The 14,030-nt window shown below is 55.9% G+C and overlaps 1 protein-coding gene across 1 annotated transcript; it reads left to right on the top strand.

The window, feature by feature from the left end:
* Positions 1-1,142: 1,142 nt before the first annotated feature.
* Positions 1,143-13,130, top strand: LOC311200733 (endothelial cell-selective adhesion molecule-like). The gene is made up of 7 exons (XM_084275024.1): positions 1,143-1,229; positions 8,390-8,547; positions 10,287-10,500; positions 10,590-10,745; positions 11,358-11,480; positions 11,625-11,763; positions 12,612-13,130. The coding sequence occupies exons 1-7, from the start codon at positions 1,184-1,186 to the stop codon at positions 12,973-12,975; spliced, it is 1,200 nt and encodes a 399-aa protein (XP_084131150.1). The 5' UTR covers positions 1,143-1,183; the 3' UTR covers positions 12,976-13,130.
* Positions 13,131-14,030: the final 900 nt, after the last annotated feature.

Here is a 14,030-nt window from a genome sequence, read left to right as displayed (position 1 = left end):
CATCCCCATCCCTAACCCCTCCCCCGCCGGCTCCGGAACGTGTCTGTCTCCTCCCTGGGGTGGGGAATGGTTGGGAAGAGGAATTTTGGGGGGGGATGGAGTGAAGGATTTTCTCCTGGGATAGTTCCAGATCTTCCCAAGGCAGCCCCCATGGGGTGGAGAGGGTTAATGGATTTGGGGGAGGGGGGGTGTAAGAGCCGCTGGAGCCCCTTTCATGCAGCTGGAGGTTGGCATCACCTCTGGAGGTGACAGAGGAGGAGGAGGAAGGTCCATCAGCCTCCTACCCCTCAAAATAGCCTGAATCACCCCAAAATACGGGGGAGGGCTTCACGCAGGAGCTGAGGGGAAAGGGGGGTGCGGGTGGGGAGGGGGGGGGGTCGCGGCGGCAGCCCCCAGCCCGCTCCCCGTGGCCAGGCGGGATTTACCGGGGGAGATGAGGGCGAGAAGGGATTAATTCCTCCTCCTCCTCCTCCTCCTCCTCGGTCTAATCTCCCCGCTGGCACTTGGAGCTCTGACCTGGGCTGAGAGCGGCAGGACCCTCATCTCCCCCCACCCCTCCCCAACCACCACCCCTTCCCCTCCCCTGTTGCTGAACAGCCAATTTGGGGGGTTCCGCTTGGGTTTCCTTGGGGTTTTTAGGGAGTTTATCCCAAGGTCCCGGGACAGGGGGGGTGGGAGGGGGCGAGGGGTGCTGGGGGGTTGCTGAGTCTGGCCGGCGTGGGAGGGATGGGGCTGGCTGGGGTGGAGGTGAAGTGGGGGGGGGGGTTAGGAGGTCCTTGGGGAGGACATTAGGGTGCCCCCCCCCCCGCCACTATCGTCATTAACTCCTAATAACGCCGAGAATTAATTAACGGTCCCAAATGGGGTGGTGCGTGGCTGCCGCTCACTGCTTGGGGGGGGGGGGTCAGACCCTTGGGGGGGGTCAGACCCTTGGGGGGGGGGTCAGACCCTCGGGGGGGGTGTCAGACCCTCGGGGGGGTGTCAGACCCTCGGGGGGGGGGGTCAGACCCTGCCTGGGGTGGGAAGAGGCCCCACCCCCTCTCTCTAGGACCCGCCCCCGGTGCTTTGCCCCCACCTGCGGGGCGGGACCCCCGGCCGGTTCCTCCCTCCCCCCCACCCCCCCCCCACCCTCCCCACCTCTCCGGTCCCCCTCCCGGCACCTGCTGCGGCGGCGGCTCCGGCTATGGGCGCGCTGCCCCGGGCCGCGCTGGCGCTGGCTGCGCTGCTGGGTGAGCCCCGGGGGGGGAACCGGGGGGGTACCGGGGCGGGGGGGCACCCGGAGGGGTCCCGGAGCGGCCACCCGGGGAGCGGGACGCGGGGAGCTGGAGGGGGGGGGGCACCCGTCGAGTGGAAAGGGGGGCGCGCCCGGCAGCACTCGGGGTACGGGGGGGTGGGGGGCACTTGGTAAGAGGTTGGAGAACCGGGATGCGCCCAGCAGGGTACGGAGGAGGGGGTTTTTTTGGGGGGGAAGCATCGGACTGGGCGTGGAGGGAGCCGGGGACAGCGGGCAGGGTCCTGGGGGATGCGGTACAACAGCCGCCGGACCCTTTTCATGCTCCCAGCTCAGCATGAAGATGGGTGCTGGGGAGGAGGAGGAGGAGGAGGAAGGGTGGGGGGGATACACCCCATCCCCTGGGAGAAGCCCCTTCGCTCCTTGGCGCAGCCAGACAGCACCTTCCAGCACCCCCAAACTGAAAACCACCCCCTTGGGGGGGAGGTGAGGGGGACACCTTGGGGACCCCCGTCTGTCAGAGCCGATATTTCCACCCCCAGTGGGGTTTTTGGGTGGAAAATAATTCCATTTTCCCTCTTTTCCCCATAATAACCCCCCGCTGCCTCCCTTGGGTGGGGACGCTTTCAGCTCATCCCAGCTGCTTTTGGGGTGAGGTGAAGGGTTTTTTCCCCCCTAAATAATTTCCAACCTTAGTAGAGCTGGGTTTTTTTTTTTTTTGGGGGGGGGAACCCCATTCTTGCTCCAAAGGGAAACATTCCTGGTGAAGGAGAGGCCCTTGGGTAAAGGAAACAGCCCTAAAAAACAATGGCAGCCACATTTCCTCCCTGGCGGGACGCTGGGTGGGGGTTTTGTTCCTTGAGGAGCTTGGAAAAGGGGGTGGTGGGGGGGGTTGGGGTGGGGTAGGGTGTGTGTTGAAATTTGTTTCCCCCTGATAAGCTCGATGGAAGGGTGTTGGGATGAGGGGCTGCAGTCGCTTGGTCCTTCAACCCCACTGGGATGCTCCTTCGCCGCAGCATCCCGGCGACGTCCCTTCTACATGGGGTTGGGATGGGTTCCCCCCCTTCTTCTCCTTAAAAAAATTACCCCCACAAAAATGCATCAAAAAGACCTTTTTTCAGCCCAAAACAGGTGGTTTTTTTCTTCTTTAACATCCCAACAGGGTTTGAGTGGGATTGGGATGGGGGGGAAAGCAGGAGGAGGGGGTGATGCTCAGCATCCCCATCCCATCGCCGCCTCCCTCAGGGGTTAAACCACGTCTCAATCTACAGCCACAGCCCAGCATCAGGAGTATTTTATTTAATTATAATCTCTTAATTATTTTTTTATTCCCAAATTTGGTCTCTCTGGAGGATATGGCCCTTCCTCAGTCACGGCCCTTTCCCCCCCTCCCTCTTCTCCCACCATCACCAACCACCCACCCCAGGGTCATGAGAAAAGCCGCTGTGACTTTTCCCAAGGGATGCTGCTCCACAGCCCAGCAGCTCCTATCTGCCCAGTTATAAATAGTCAGAGTTCAGGGAAAAGAAGTAGGAAAGGAGCAAAAAAAGAAAAAAAGAGGAAAAGATCCCAAAAACTAATTCCTAAAACCACCCTGGGGGACCACATCCCATCACCATGATGCTCCTGGACCTTATTCCAAAGCTTTTTAGGCTCTTAAAAATGAATATATTTATTAATAATGAGATATAATATATCTATTAATAATATCTAGGTGTATATATAATTTATTTTTTGAAAATTTTCCCTTTTTTCCACCCAAATTCCCCACTGGCTACTTCAATCCCAAACTCAGCCTCTTTGCCATTTAATTTGGGTCTGGGTTTCACATGACTCCAGCCCCTTAATCCTATCGAGCGGGGTCATCAAACCCCCGCTGCCTCCAGCCTTTAATTCCCCATACGGTTAACAGCTTATACAATCCCCCCCCCCAAGTGTGTGTGTGGGGGTGTGTTTGATTTTTTTGGGGGGGAAAATGCTTTTTCCAGGCTGAACCTTGAGGGTTTTTTAGGGTGGAGTGATGTGATTCTAGATGGGGATGGAGCAGGGGGTCGGTACAGGATGCTGTGGGCACACAGGGATTTAGTGTTTGTTTCCATAAAGGGGAAAAAAAGTGAAAATTTGGGGGTTTGGGGGTTGTTTTTTAATTATTTTATTACTCCTCCCCCAGGGGAAAGGGGAAAAAAGGGGGGAAAAAAAAGGAGAATAACTATTCTTGAAGTTTTTATCCCCAGGGAATGGGGGGTGTGGGGGGGAAAGGAACCCAAATTGTGTTTATAAAGTCAATTTTAAAGGTGATTTGAACTTGTTTTCCCCTCGTCTGGATTAGAAATAATCCTGGCAGATGGGCTGGAGCGAAGGGAAAACACCCAGGCAGGTGCTTAGCTCGGGGCTGCTGGCTAAAAATCCTGGGTTTTTCAGCCCAAAGAGCAGCCAGGAGGTGCTGAGGTGCTGTGTGCCCCCCCCCACACCCCCCAGGACCCCCCCATCCTGGGGGCTGATACGTGTATGAGCGCTGGGAGCAGCTTAATTTTTTCGATCTGGTTAAAGCATTAGAGGATTTGAAGCGTTGAGGTGGCTAAAGCCAGAGCTGATGCCAAAGGGTTGGGTGCCTGTGGTTCTCCCAGCTCAAATTTATCCGAGATTAAGAGTTTTGGGGTGAATTCTGCAAGAAAAAGGGGTTGTTTTTAGAGAGAGGGAGTGTGGAAGTGTTCTTCAGATTGGCATCTGTCCTCCTCAGCGTGCTGGTGAGGGGTGGTGGAGCTGGGATCTGCTCTTGGTGTGATTTCAGGGTGATGGAGCTCGTGTGGCCATCATTAGGTTTCAGAGTTAACGCTCCCCCGACGAGCGCTGGGCCTGCGGCGCGCTGGGGGCTCTGATGCTTTGATGTGGTTGAGGCGGTTCTCACCCCCAGGGCTGTGATGGGAAAACCCCTGGCTGGTCCCAGAGCATCTTTTCCCCCCTTCTGGAGCCAGGATTTCCCCAGGGACCCTTTTGACCCGTCACCAGGGCTGAGAAACTGGGAATTCCTTTGCCTGGCTGTGGGATGTGAGGAGGTGTAGGGGCTATGGTGTCATTCAGCGAGTCCATCAGCATCATCAATTAACTGTCACTATTATTATTAATATCATTATTACCATTAATACAGCTCGATTCCTAATGAGGAAGGGGCTGGGCTGAAAACCAACCAGCCCACAGTCCAGTCCCTGGGTTCTCCTGGCTGTCAGGGATGCCCAGAGCTGTGGAGTCATTAAATGAGTCCTCCTATATAATTAATGAGCTGTATCATTGATTAGCATTAATGTCATTAATATGATAATAAATAATAGCAAATATAATTCTAGAATATTACATGGTTAAAAATTATAATATAATATAATATAATATAATATAATATAATATAATATAATATAATATAATATAATATAATATAATATAATATAATATAATATAATATATGTTGTGATATAATATAATTAATATAAACAATAGAAATAACATACTGTTATCATTGTTATAGTTGATTTAATAATCATTATATCATCATATAATTCTCTCCTATCATAACCTGATATATTATTATAGAACATAATCAGCTGTGATCTAAAATGTTATAACATCAAATGATTGCAATGATGTTACATGACAGACATGGATATAATTCCATCAATTGATATAATTGATATCATTCTATCAAATGATTACAACAGAAATGGATATAATTATGTCATTATATCAAACACCTTATGGCTAATATATATTATATTTAAATTAAAAATAACAAATACATATAATGAATACACATAGTATATTACTATATTAGAGATAATGTGTTATTATATTTTTATAGAATATTTTATTAGATAATATAACATTATATATTATAATATATTCTAATAACATCTTATGATATATAATTATATGATGTAAATATGTATTATATGATGATATATGATAATACATGAAATAATGAATATATAACACGTAATATCAGTATCTAATTATATCCAAACACATGATCATGTTCTATATGATAGCTCTGTACTAATTATTGATATTCCTAATAATGGAGGCATTACTCCTGCCCATCCTCTTGCCGTTGGCAGCGTTACTCCCATGACCATTAACACTGTCCTTACAGCTCGGGTGGCTGCCAGCCCCTCTCCTACCCAAGTCCCCACGTGCCTTTAATTATTACCTATTGAATTACCATGATTAGGATGTAATTAGCCCCCATATTCCCAGCTACAGCCCCTAAATTTAATGTAACCCCCAGGATAGTAACACAATGGAACGACCCCTCTTTCCCCACTATATATATATATATTTATATATATATATTTTATCCCATACCATGGCTCAAGGTAATTAATAAAGCTAATAATAGCCATTACTTTGCCCCCCCATGGGGTTCACAGGCAGGCTCCAGGCTCCCCACTGCCATCCCCATCACCCAGCGCTGGTTCCCTGTGTGTGTCCCCCCCCACTCCCCTCCCCTCCTCCCTGCGACTTAAGGGTTTATGTTCTTAGCCTGGGTGAGCTATTTTTAAGCCTCCTCACCCAAACCAGGGCCAATTCCCTCTGCTTTTGCCCCAGAAAGGAAAAAAAAATTGGTTATTTTCTTAAGAGAGAGATATATAATTATTTTATATATTTTAAATTAAATTTTTATATATATTAACTATATTTATTCATTTTATAAATAAAAAGGGAAAATTAAATAATTATAAATGATACCTATATATTAAAAAATATAAATTATTTAATTATTTCCTTTTCTCCCCCCATTCCTGGGAAGACTTTATCAGCCAGAGCAGAGTTTCCTGCCTGGAGCTGGAAGGCTCTGTCCGGAAACCGCCCTGATTCCTTGCCCAGGGGGTGGAGGGGGGATGAACGGATGTGAGGAGGCTAAAAATACCCCCCCCCACCCCACCCCCCAGTGCCTTGTTTTCCTCTTCCCACCCTGGAAAAGGAAATCCAGCTGAAACCTCGGAGTTCGTAGGGAAGAGGGTGAGGCTGCTGGAGGCTCCTGAAAGTCTTCAAACCCAGGGATTCCTCCCCAAATCCCAGGTGCCAAACTGGGAGAGCATCCCCCTGTCCCTCCCCTGCATCCCAATCTAGAGCATCCCCCTGTCTCTCACCAGCATCCCCCTGTCTCTTCCCTGCATCCCGGTCCAGAGCATCCCCCTGTCCCTCCCCTGCATCCCAGTCCAGAGCATCCCCCTGTCTCTTCCCTGCATCCCGGTCCAGAGCATCCCCCTGTCCCTCCCCTGCATCCCAATCCAGAGCATCCCCAGTCTCTCCACTGCATCCCAATCCAGAGCATCCCCCTATCTCTCCCCTGCATCCCAATCCAGAGCATCCCCTGTCCCTCCCCTGCATCCCGGTCCAGGGCATCCCCCTGTCCCTCTCCTGAATCCCAATCCAGAGCATCCCCCTGTCTCTCACCAGCATCCCCCTGTCTCTTCACTGCATCCCAATCCAGAGCATCCCCCTGTCTCTCCCCTGCATCACAATCTGGAGCATCCCCCTGTCCCTCCCCTGCATCCCAATCCAGACCATCCCCCTGTCCCTCCCCTGCATCCCGGTCCAGAGCATCCCCCTGTCCCTCCCCTGCATCCCGGTCCAGAGCATCCCCCTGTCCCTCCCCTGCATCCCAGTCCAGAGCATCCCCCTGTCTCTTCCCTGCATCCCGGTCCAGAGCATCCCCCTGTCCCTCCCCTGCATCCCAGTCCAGAGCATCCCCGGGGCGCTTCAGGCACGGGGCCGGCTGGGGACACGGATCGATGGATGGGATGCAGGGATGGAGCCTCTGGGATGTGGGTCCCCTGGGATACAACAAGCAGCAGCCAAAGATCCCGGCGTAAAGCCGACCCTGCCTGAGCCGATTAATCTTCCGGCTGAGCTCCATGGGCAGAGCTGGGGGGGGGAATAATCTTCCTCTGGGAGCTGAGCATCCTTCTCCATCCCTGGTACCCACTGCTGTCCTCTTGTCCCTTCCCAGTGGGGCTTTGTGGGATGCTGGGATGGGAATCAGGCTGCCAATGGGGATGGGGATTGGCATGGAGATGGGATGGGATGAGGATTGGGATGGGGATGGGATGAGGTGAGATGGCCACCCATGAAAAATTCCAGCCAAAAAAGGGGGATGCTGGGAAGGGTTTGTGGGTTCTGGATGGGTGTTACAACCACCACCACCAGTAATTCCCATGGGGTGGAGGATGGGATGAGGATTGGGATGGGGATGGGGTGGGGATGGGATAGAATGGGATTGGGATTGGGGTGGGATGGGATGGGATGGGATGGGATGGGATGGGATGGGATGGGATGGGATGGGATGGGATGGGATGAGGAGGCCAGCCAGGAATAATCCCAGTCAGAAAGGGGGATGATGGGGTGATGGGAAGGGTTTGTGGGTTCTGTATGGATGTTACAACCACCATCACCAATAAATCCCATGGGATGAGGATGAGGATTGAGATGAGATGAGGCCACCCATGAATAATCCCAGCCAAAAAGAGGGATGCTGGGATGCTGGGAAGGGTTTGTGGGTTCTGTATGGATGTTACCACCACCACCATCAATAAGTCCCATGGGGTGGAGGATGGGATGAGGATTGGGATGGGGATGGGATGGGATGGGATGAGGAGGCCACCCAGGAATAATCCCAGCCAGAAAGGGGGATGATGGGATGATGGGAAGGGTTTGTGGGTTCTGTATGGCTGTTACCACCACTCCCAATAAATCCCATGGGGTGGAGGATCTGGTGCAGCATCCTGTTGAAGGGTTGGGGAGGGGGTACCCTGATATGGAGCTAAAGGGGGGGGGTATCAGGCTGATAGGATTCCTTGGGAAAGATGGTGGTCTCCTGGGTGGTCGTGTCTGGATTTTTCAGGCAGAGTTTTTCCCATTTGGAGGAGAGGGAAGTGGGGATGGGAGGGACCAGCATTGTCCTGCATCCTCTGGAGTGGCCGGAAAGCCCTTCCCGTGACGGGGAAGGAGGAGAAACATCTTCCTGGCCCAACCTCCTGGCCACAACCCAAGATTGTTTGGTATTTCCCTTGGGAATGGGGAGGTTTTTCCAGCAGTTTGGATGGGAAAAAAATGGCACCTGGGGTTGAGTCACGTCCCGTTTGCTCCCTCTCTGGCTGTGTGCAGGTGTCTCCTCAGCCATGCTGGAGGTACACGTGGGGATGGGCTCGGTCTACTCCGTGGAGGGGCAGCAGGCAGTGCTGCCTGCCTGGTACACCAGCCACTCCCAGAAGAAGCCCTACGTCACCTGGCTGCTGCATAAGGAAGATGCTGCCCCCTTCCAGGTGTGTGGTGGGGTGGGGGACACACACACACACACACAAAGAGGGGAGGTGGCCGTGCCGGGGGGTGGGCAGTGGTGTCCACCATCAGAAGGTGGCTGTGATGGGGGGGGAAGCTCATGGAGCCTGTTGTGGGGTGGGGCTCACAGTGGGGAGATCCTTGTGGTGGCCATGATGGGGAGAAGTTTGTGGTCCCCATGATGTGGAGGTGCCCCCCCCCCATGAGGAGGTGCCCATGGTGGCTTTAATGGGGAGATGCTTGTGGTGCCCAGGGCAGGGAGGTCCCTGTGGGGAGGTGAAGCTCATGGAGCTTACCAGGGTGGGGTGGTCACCATGGGGAGATGCTCATGGTAGGAGGATGTTCATGGTGGCCACGATGGGGAGATGCTCATGGTAGGAGGATGTTCATGGTGGCCACAATGGGGAGATGCTCATGGTAGAAGGATGCTCAAGGTGGCCACGATGGGGAGATGCTCATGGTAGGAGGATGCTCAAGGTGGCCACGATGGGGAGATGCTCATGGTAGGAGGATGTTCATGGTGGGCACGATGGGGAGATGCTCATGGTAGGCAGATGCTCATGGTGGCCATGATGGGCAGATGCTCATGGTAGGAGGATGCCCATGGTGGCCACGATGGGGAGATGCTCATGGTAGGAGTATGCCCATGGTGGCCACAATGAGGAGATGCTCATGGTAGGAGGATGCTCATGGTGGCCACGATGGGGAGCTGCTCATGGTAGGAGGATGCTCATGGTGGCCACGATGGGGAGATGCTCTTGGTAGGAGGATGCTCAAGGTGGCCACTTTGGGGAGATGAACATGGTAGGAGGATGCTCAAGGTGGCCACGATGGGGAGATGAACATGGTAGGAGGATGCTCATGGTGGCCACGATGGGGAGATGCTGTTGGTAGGAGGATGCTCAAGGTGGCCACTTTGGGGAGATGAACATGGTAGGAGGATGCTCATGGTGGCCACGATGGGGAGCTGCTCATGGTAGGAGGATGCTCATGGTGGCCACGATGGGGAGATGAACATGGTAGGAGGATGCTCATGGTGGCCACAATGAGGAGATGCTCATGGTAGGAGGGTGCTCATGGTGGCCATGACGGGGAGATGTTCATGGTGGCCACGATGGGGAGATGCTCATGGTAGGAGGATGCTCAAGGTGGCCACGATGGGGAGATGCTCATGGTAGGAGGATGCTCAAGGTGGCCACGATGGGGAGATGAACATGGTAGGAGGATGCTCATGGTGGCCACGATGGGGAGATGCTGTTGGTAGGAGGATGCTCGTGGTGGCCACGATGAGCACCCACAGATGGTGGTGCCCATGATGCAGAGGTGTCCACAGTGGTGGTGGGGAGATGCCCACAGTGGGACTGGGAGACACCTGTGGTGGGAAGATGTTCCCTGTGATGGGGTGATGCTCACGCTGGGGTTGTGACCAGGGCACCCACGATGTGGAGCTGCCCACAATGGGGGGGACGCTGGTGGCACCTGCAGTGGGGGGGGATGTCAGTGAGGTGGAAGCTCAAGGTGCTTGAGGACTGAGTGGGCTGGTGCAGCAACCGTTTGGAACTGGATTGGGGTGGGTTTGGGGGACACAAGTGGGGTTGTTCCCTTCCCCTGCAACACCTCCCATCATTAGGTTTCAGAGTTAACAGGGCGGGGAGGAAGGGTCCATTTCTGGCCAGCCATCACTTCTCCCCCCCACCCCCACCCCTCCCCAAACCCTGTGCAGATCCTGACCTACCTGGATGGGGTGGCAAAGGTGGAGGAGACGGAGCTGAAGCCCCGGGTGGGGTTCCTGCACCCCGTCCTCAGCCACAACATCTCGGTGCTGATCAACGCCACGCGGGAGCGCGACTCGGGCCAGTACATGTGCACCGTCAACGTGGTGGATGACGTCACCAGCACAGGCAAGAACGTCGGCGTCATCAACCTCACCGTCCTGGGTAAGGCCCCACTGTCCCCCCAATGCTTCCCCTCAACCCTGCCCTGTCCCCCCACCCCTGTCCCCCACCCCTAACGCCGGTGCCCACAGTGCCGCCGGCCGCCCCCGCCTGCCAGCTGCACGGGAACCCCGTGGTGGGAGCCAACGTCACCCTGAGCTGCACCTCCAGGAAGGGGAAGCCCTCGCCCACCTACCAGTGGGAGCGCACGGACCCCAACTCACAGGTCTTCTTCCCCCCTGCCCAGGGTAGGTGGCATTGAGTTGGGGGGGGTTGGGGTGCCCTTAAGTCTGCCAGGCTGGGATCTATCTCTGGACAGCCATCATTAGGTTTCAGGGTTAACAGGGAGGAGGGGAAGGGGGTGTCCATCTCTGGTCAGCCATGATTAGGTTTCAGAGTTAACAGGGACAGGAAGGGGGTGTCCATCTCTGGCCAGCCATCATTAGGTTTCAGGGTTAACAGGGACAGGGAGGGGGTGTCCATCTTTGGCCAGCCATCATTAGGTTTCAGGGTTAACAGGGACAGGAAGGGGGTGTCCATCTCTGGCCAGCCATCATTAGGTTTCAGAGTTAACAGGGACAGGAAGGGGGTGTCCATCTTTGGCCAGCCATCATTAGGTTTCAGGGTTAACAGGGAGGGGAAGGGGGTGTCCATCTCTGGCCAGCCACCATTAGGTTTCAGGGTTAACAGGGAGGGGAAGGGGGTGTCCATCTCTGGCCAGCCACCATTAGGTTTCAGGGTTAACAGGGGGGGGGAAAGGGATGTCCATCTCTGGCCAGCCACCATTAGGCTCCGGGTGAGGAGGAGGAGGAGGGGGGTGGCACAGGGGGGAGGCAGCACCCGAATTTCTCCCCTTGCAGACTTGGCCAAGGGCACCCTCAAGCTGACCAACCTCTCCCTGGACATGTCGGGTCGCTACATCTGCTGGGCCCAGAACCGGGCGGGTTCGGCCTCGTGCAGCCTGGAGCTGGAGGTGCACTCAAGTGAGTACGTGTCCGCAGGGCTGGGGAGGGGGAGGGGGACACACACGGTCCCCGACAGGTCCCTGAGGGGTCCCCGTGGGGATAAGGGGAGGGGGGTGTGAAGCGAACTCCCCGCCTCGCCGCCTCTCCGCCTCTCCCCGGCAGCTAACGCCAAGGCCGTCATCGCCGGCGCCGTGCTGGGCTCCCTGGGCGCCGTCGCCACCGTCATCTTCTTCGCCAGGAGGGTGGTTGGCTACAGGAGGAAGAAACGGGACAGCCAGGAGGAGGCAGCCAATGAGATCAAGTGAGACACCCCACCTGTGGAGGGGGTTCAAATCCCCATTAGGTTCCAGGGTTAACAGGGCGGGCAGAAGGGGTCCATCTCTGGCCAGCCATAATTAGGTTCCAGGGTTAACGGGGTGAAGAGGAGGGGTCCATCTCTGGCCAGCCATAATTAGGTTCCAGGGTTAACGGGGTGAAGAGGAGGGGTCCATCTCTGGCCAGCCATCATTAGGTTCCAGGGTTAACCTGAGCAGGAAGGAGGGGTGCATCTCTGCCCAGCCATCACTAGGTTTCAGGGTTAACCTGAGCAGGGAGGTAGGGTCCATCTCTGCCCAGCCTTCATTAGGTTTCAGGATTAACAAGGAGGGGAAAGGGGTGTCCATCTCTGGCCAGCCCTCGTTAGGTTTCAGGGTTATCGGGGTGAGGAGGAGGGGTCCATCTCTGGCCAGCCATCATTAGGTTTCAGGGTTAACAGGGTATGGAGGAGGGGTCTATCTGTGGCCAGCCAGCATTAGGTTTCAGGGTTAACAGGGCAGAGAAGAAGGGTCCATCTCTGGCCAGGCATCATTAGGTTTCAGGGTTAACAGGGCAGGGAGGAGGGGTGCACCTCTGCCCAGCCATCATTAGGTTTCAGGGTTAACGGGGTGGGGAGGAAGGGTCCATCTCTGCCCAGCCATCATTAGGTTTCAGGGTTACCGGGGTGAAGAGGAGGGGTCCCTCTTTGGCCAGCCATCATTAGGTTCCAGGGTTAACGGGGTGAAGAGGAGGGGTCCATCTCTGCCCAGCCATCATTAGGTTTCAGGGTTAACAGGGCAGGGAGGCGGGGTCTATCTCTGCCCAGCCATGATGGCCACTGTCCCCTCTCCGCAGGGAAGACGCCGTAGCCCCCAAAACCCCGTCGTGGGCGCGGCGCCCGGCCTCCGACACCCTCTCCAAGACCAGCACCTTGTCCTCCATCGCCGGCACCCGGGAGAAGCTGTACGGGGCCCACCCCCCCTCCGACACCGCCTCCATCCTCACCGGCAGCTACCGGGGACCCCCAGCCCGGGGAGGGGGACGCGCTACCCCCAGCCTCTCCCCCCCAGCTACCAACGGGGTCCCCCGGCACCGCCAGGACCCCGCTGCGCCCCCGGGGCCGTTGCCACCCCCTTCCTTGCCCCCCTCCAGCCTGGCACGGGCGGGCGCCGTGCCCGTCATGGTGCCAGCGCAGAGCAGGGCTGGCTCATTGGTGTGACCCCCCCCCCCGCCCCCAAAATATTGGGGTGCCCCCATCCTGCATCCTTACCCCCCCCACACCTTCATTTTCTGAGGAGGTTTATTTTTTGGGGGGGTTTCCCCCTTTTTTTGTTCTTTTTCTCCTTTTTCAGAGACGCCTCGAGCAGCTGGACTCGTCCTGGGGTGTTTAATGGGGGGGTTAAGGGGGGGGGGGGCTCCCCAGTTTTGGGGGGGGTAAGGGGGAGAGCTGAATCTCCCTGGAAATAGGACACCCCCAAACCAGCCCTGGCCCTGCTGGGGGGGGCTGGGGAGGGGGGGGGTCCTCCTTTTTTATATCTATAGCTCAGTTGAAACGGGGGGGGGTGGGATGAGGGGTTGGGGGGGGGGGATGGGAGGGTTTGGGAGGGGGGGACAGGGGGGTTTTTTAGGGGTTTTCTGATTAAAAGCTGGCATGCAGCCCAGGGCTGGGGTGTGGGGTGAGTTTGTGGGGGGTTAGGGGGTGAGGTCATGGGTGGCAGCGTGATGTCACAGCGTGCCGGTCCCGGGGCTTCAGGGTAGCGTGGCTGTCACAGCCCCAGGGCTGTGGCTGTGTGGTGTCGCTGTGACGTCACTGTGACGTCACCGCAGCCTCTGATTCACGCCTGTCACTTGGTCTGTCAGGGGGGGTGACGCGGCGCCGGGGTGACGTCACACCCACCGGTGCCACGTCACCCCCACCGGTGACGCCACAACCCCCGCTCGCATCTAGCAGTGACGTCACACACCCCCCCACCCCCTCTGTATGACGTCACAGCAGTGACATCACCCCGCCCAGCTCGTGGCCGCAGCGCATCGCATGACCCCCCCCCTTCCCCCCTACCCCCCCATCGGTGTGATGTCACCCCACGCCCCGCAGTGATGTCACAGGTGCCTGCACGAGGCGCCGCAGGGACATCACGTGTGACGTCACTGCTGGGCATCGCCCACCCCGTGAGCATCATCCCCACCCCCCACCCCACCCCCCAGAGCCGTGACCTCACCAGGGTGACGTCAGAAGGTGCCCAGCACAGGCCCAGCCTCTGGCAGGAAGGTTTA

This window comes from Gallinula chloropus, assembly GCF_964237585.1.
Source record: "Gallinula chloropus genome assembly, chromosome: 24".
NCBI lineage: Eukaryota > Metazoa > Chordata > Aves > Gruiformes > Rallidae > Gallinula > Gallinula chloropus.
This window is presented reverse-complemented; position numbering and strand designations above follow the sequence as displayed.

Coding starts and splice junctions, on each gene's coding strand:
- LOC311200733 (XM_084275024.1), top strand. CDS start 1,184: ATGGGCGCGCTGCCCCGGGCCGCGCTGGCGCTGGCTGCGCTGCTGG. Junction 10,746..11,357: donor CTTCTTCCCCCCTGCCCAGG/GTAGGTGGCATT, acceptor CTCCCCTTGCAG/ACTTGGCCAAGGGCACCCTC. Junction 11,764..12,611: donor GAGGCAGCCAATGAGATCAA/GTGAGACACCCC, acceptor CCCTCTCCGCAG/GGAAGACGCCGTAGCCCCCA.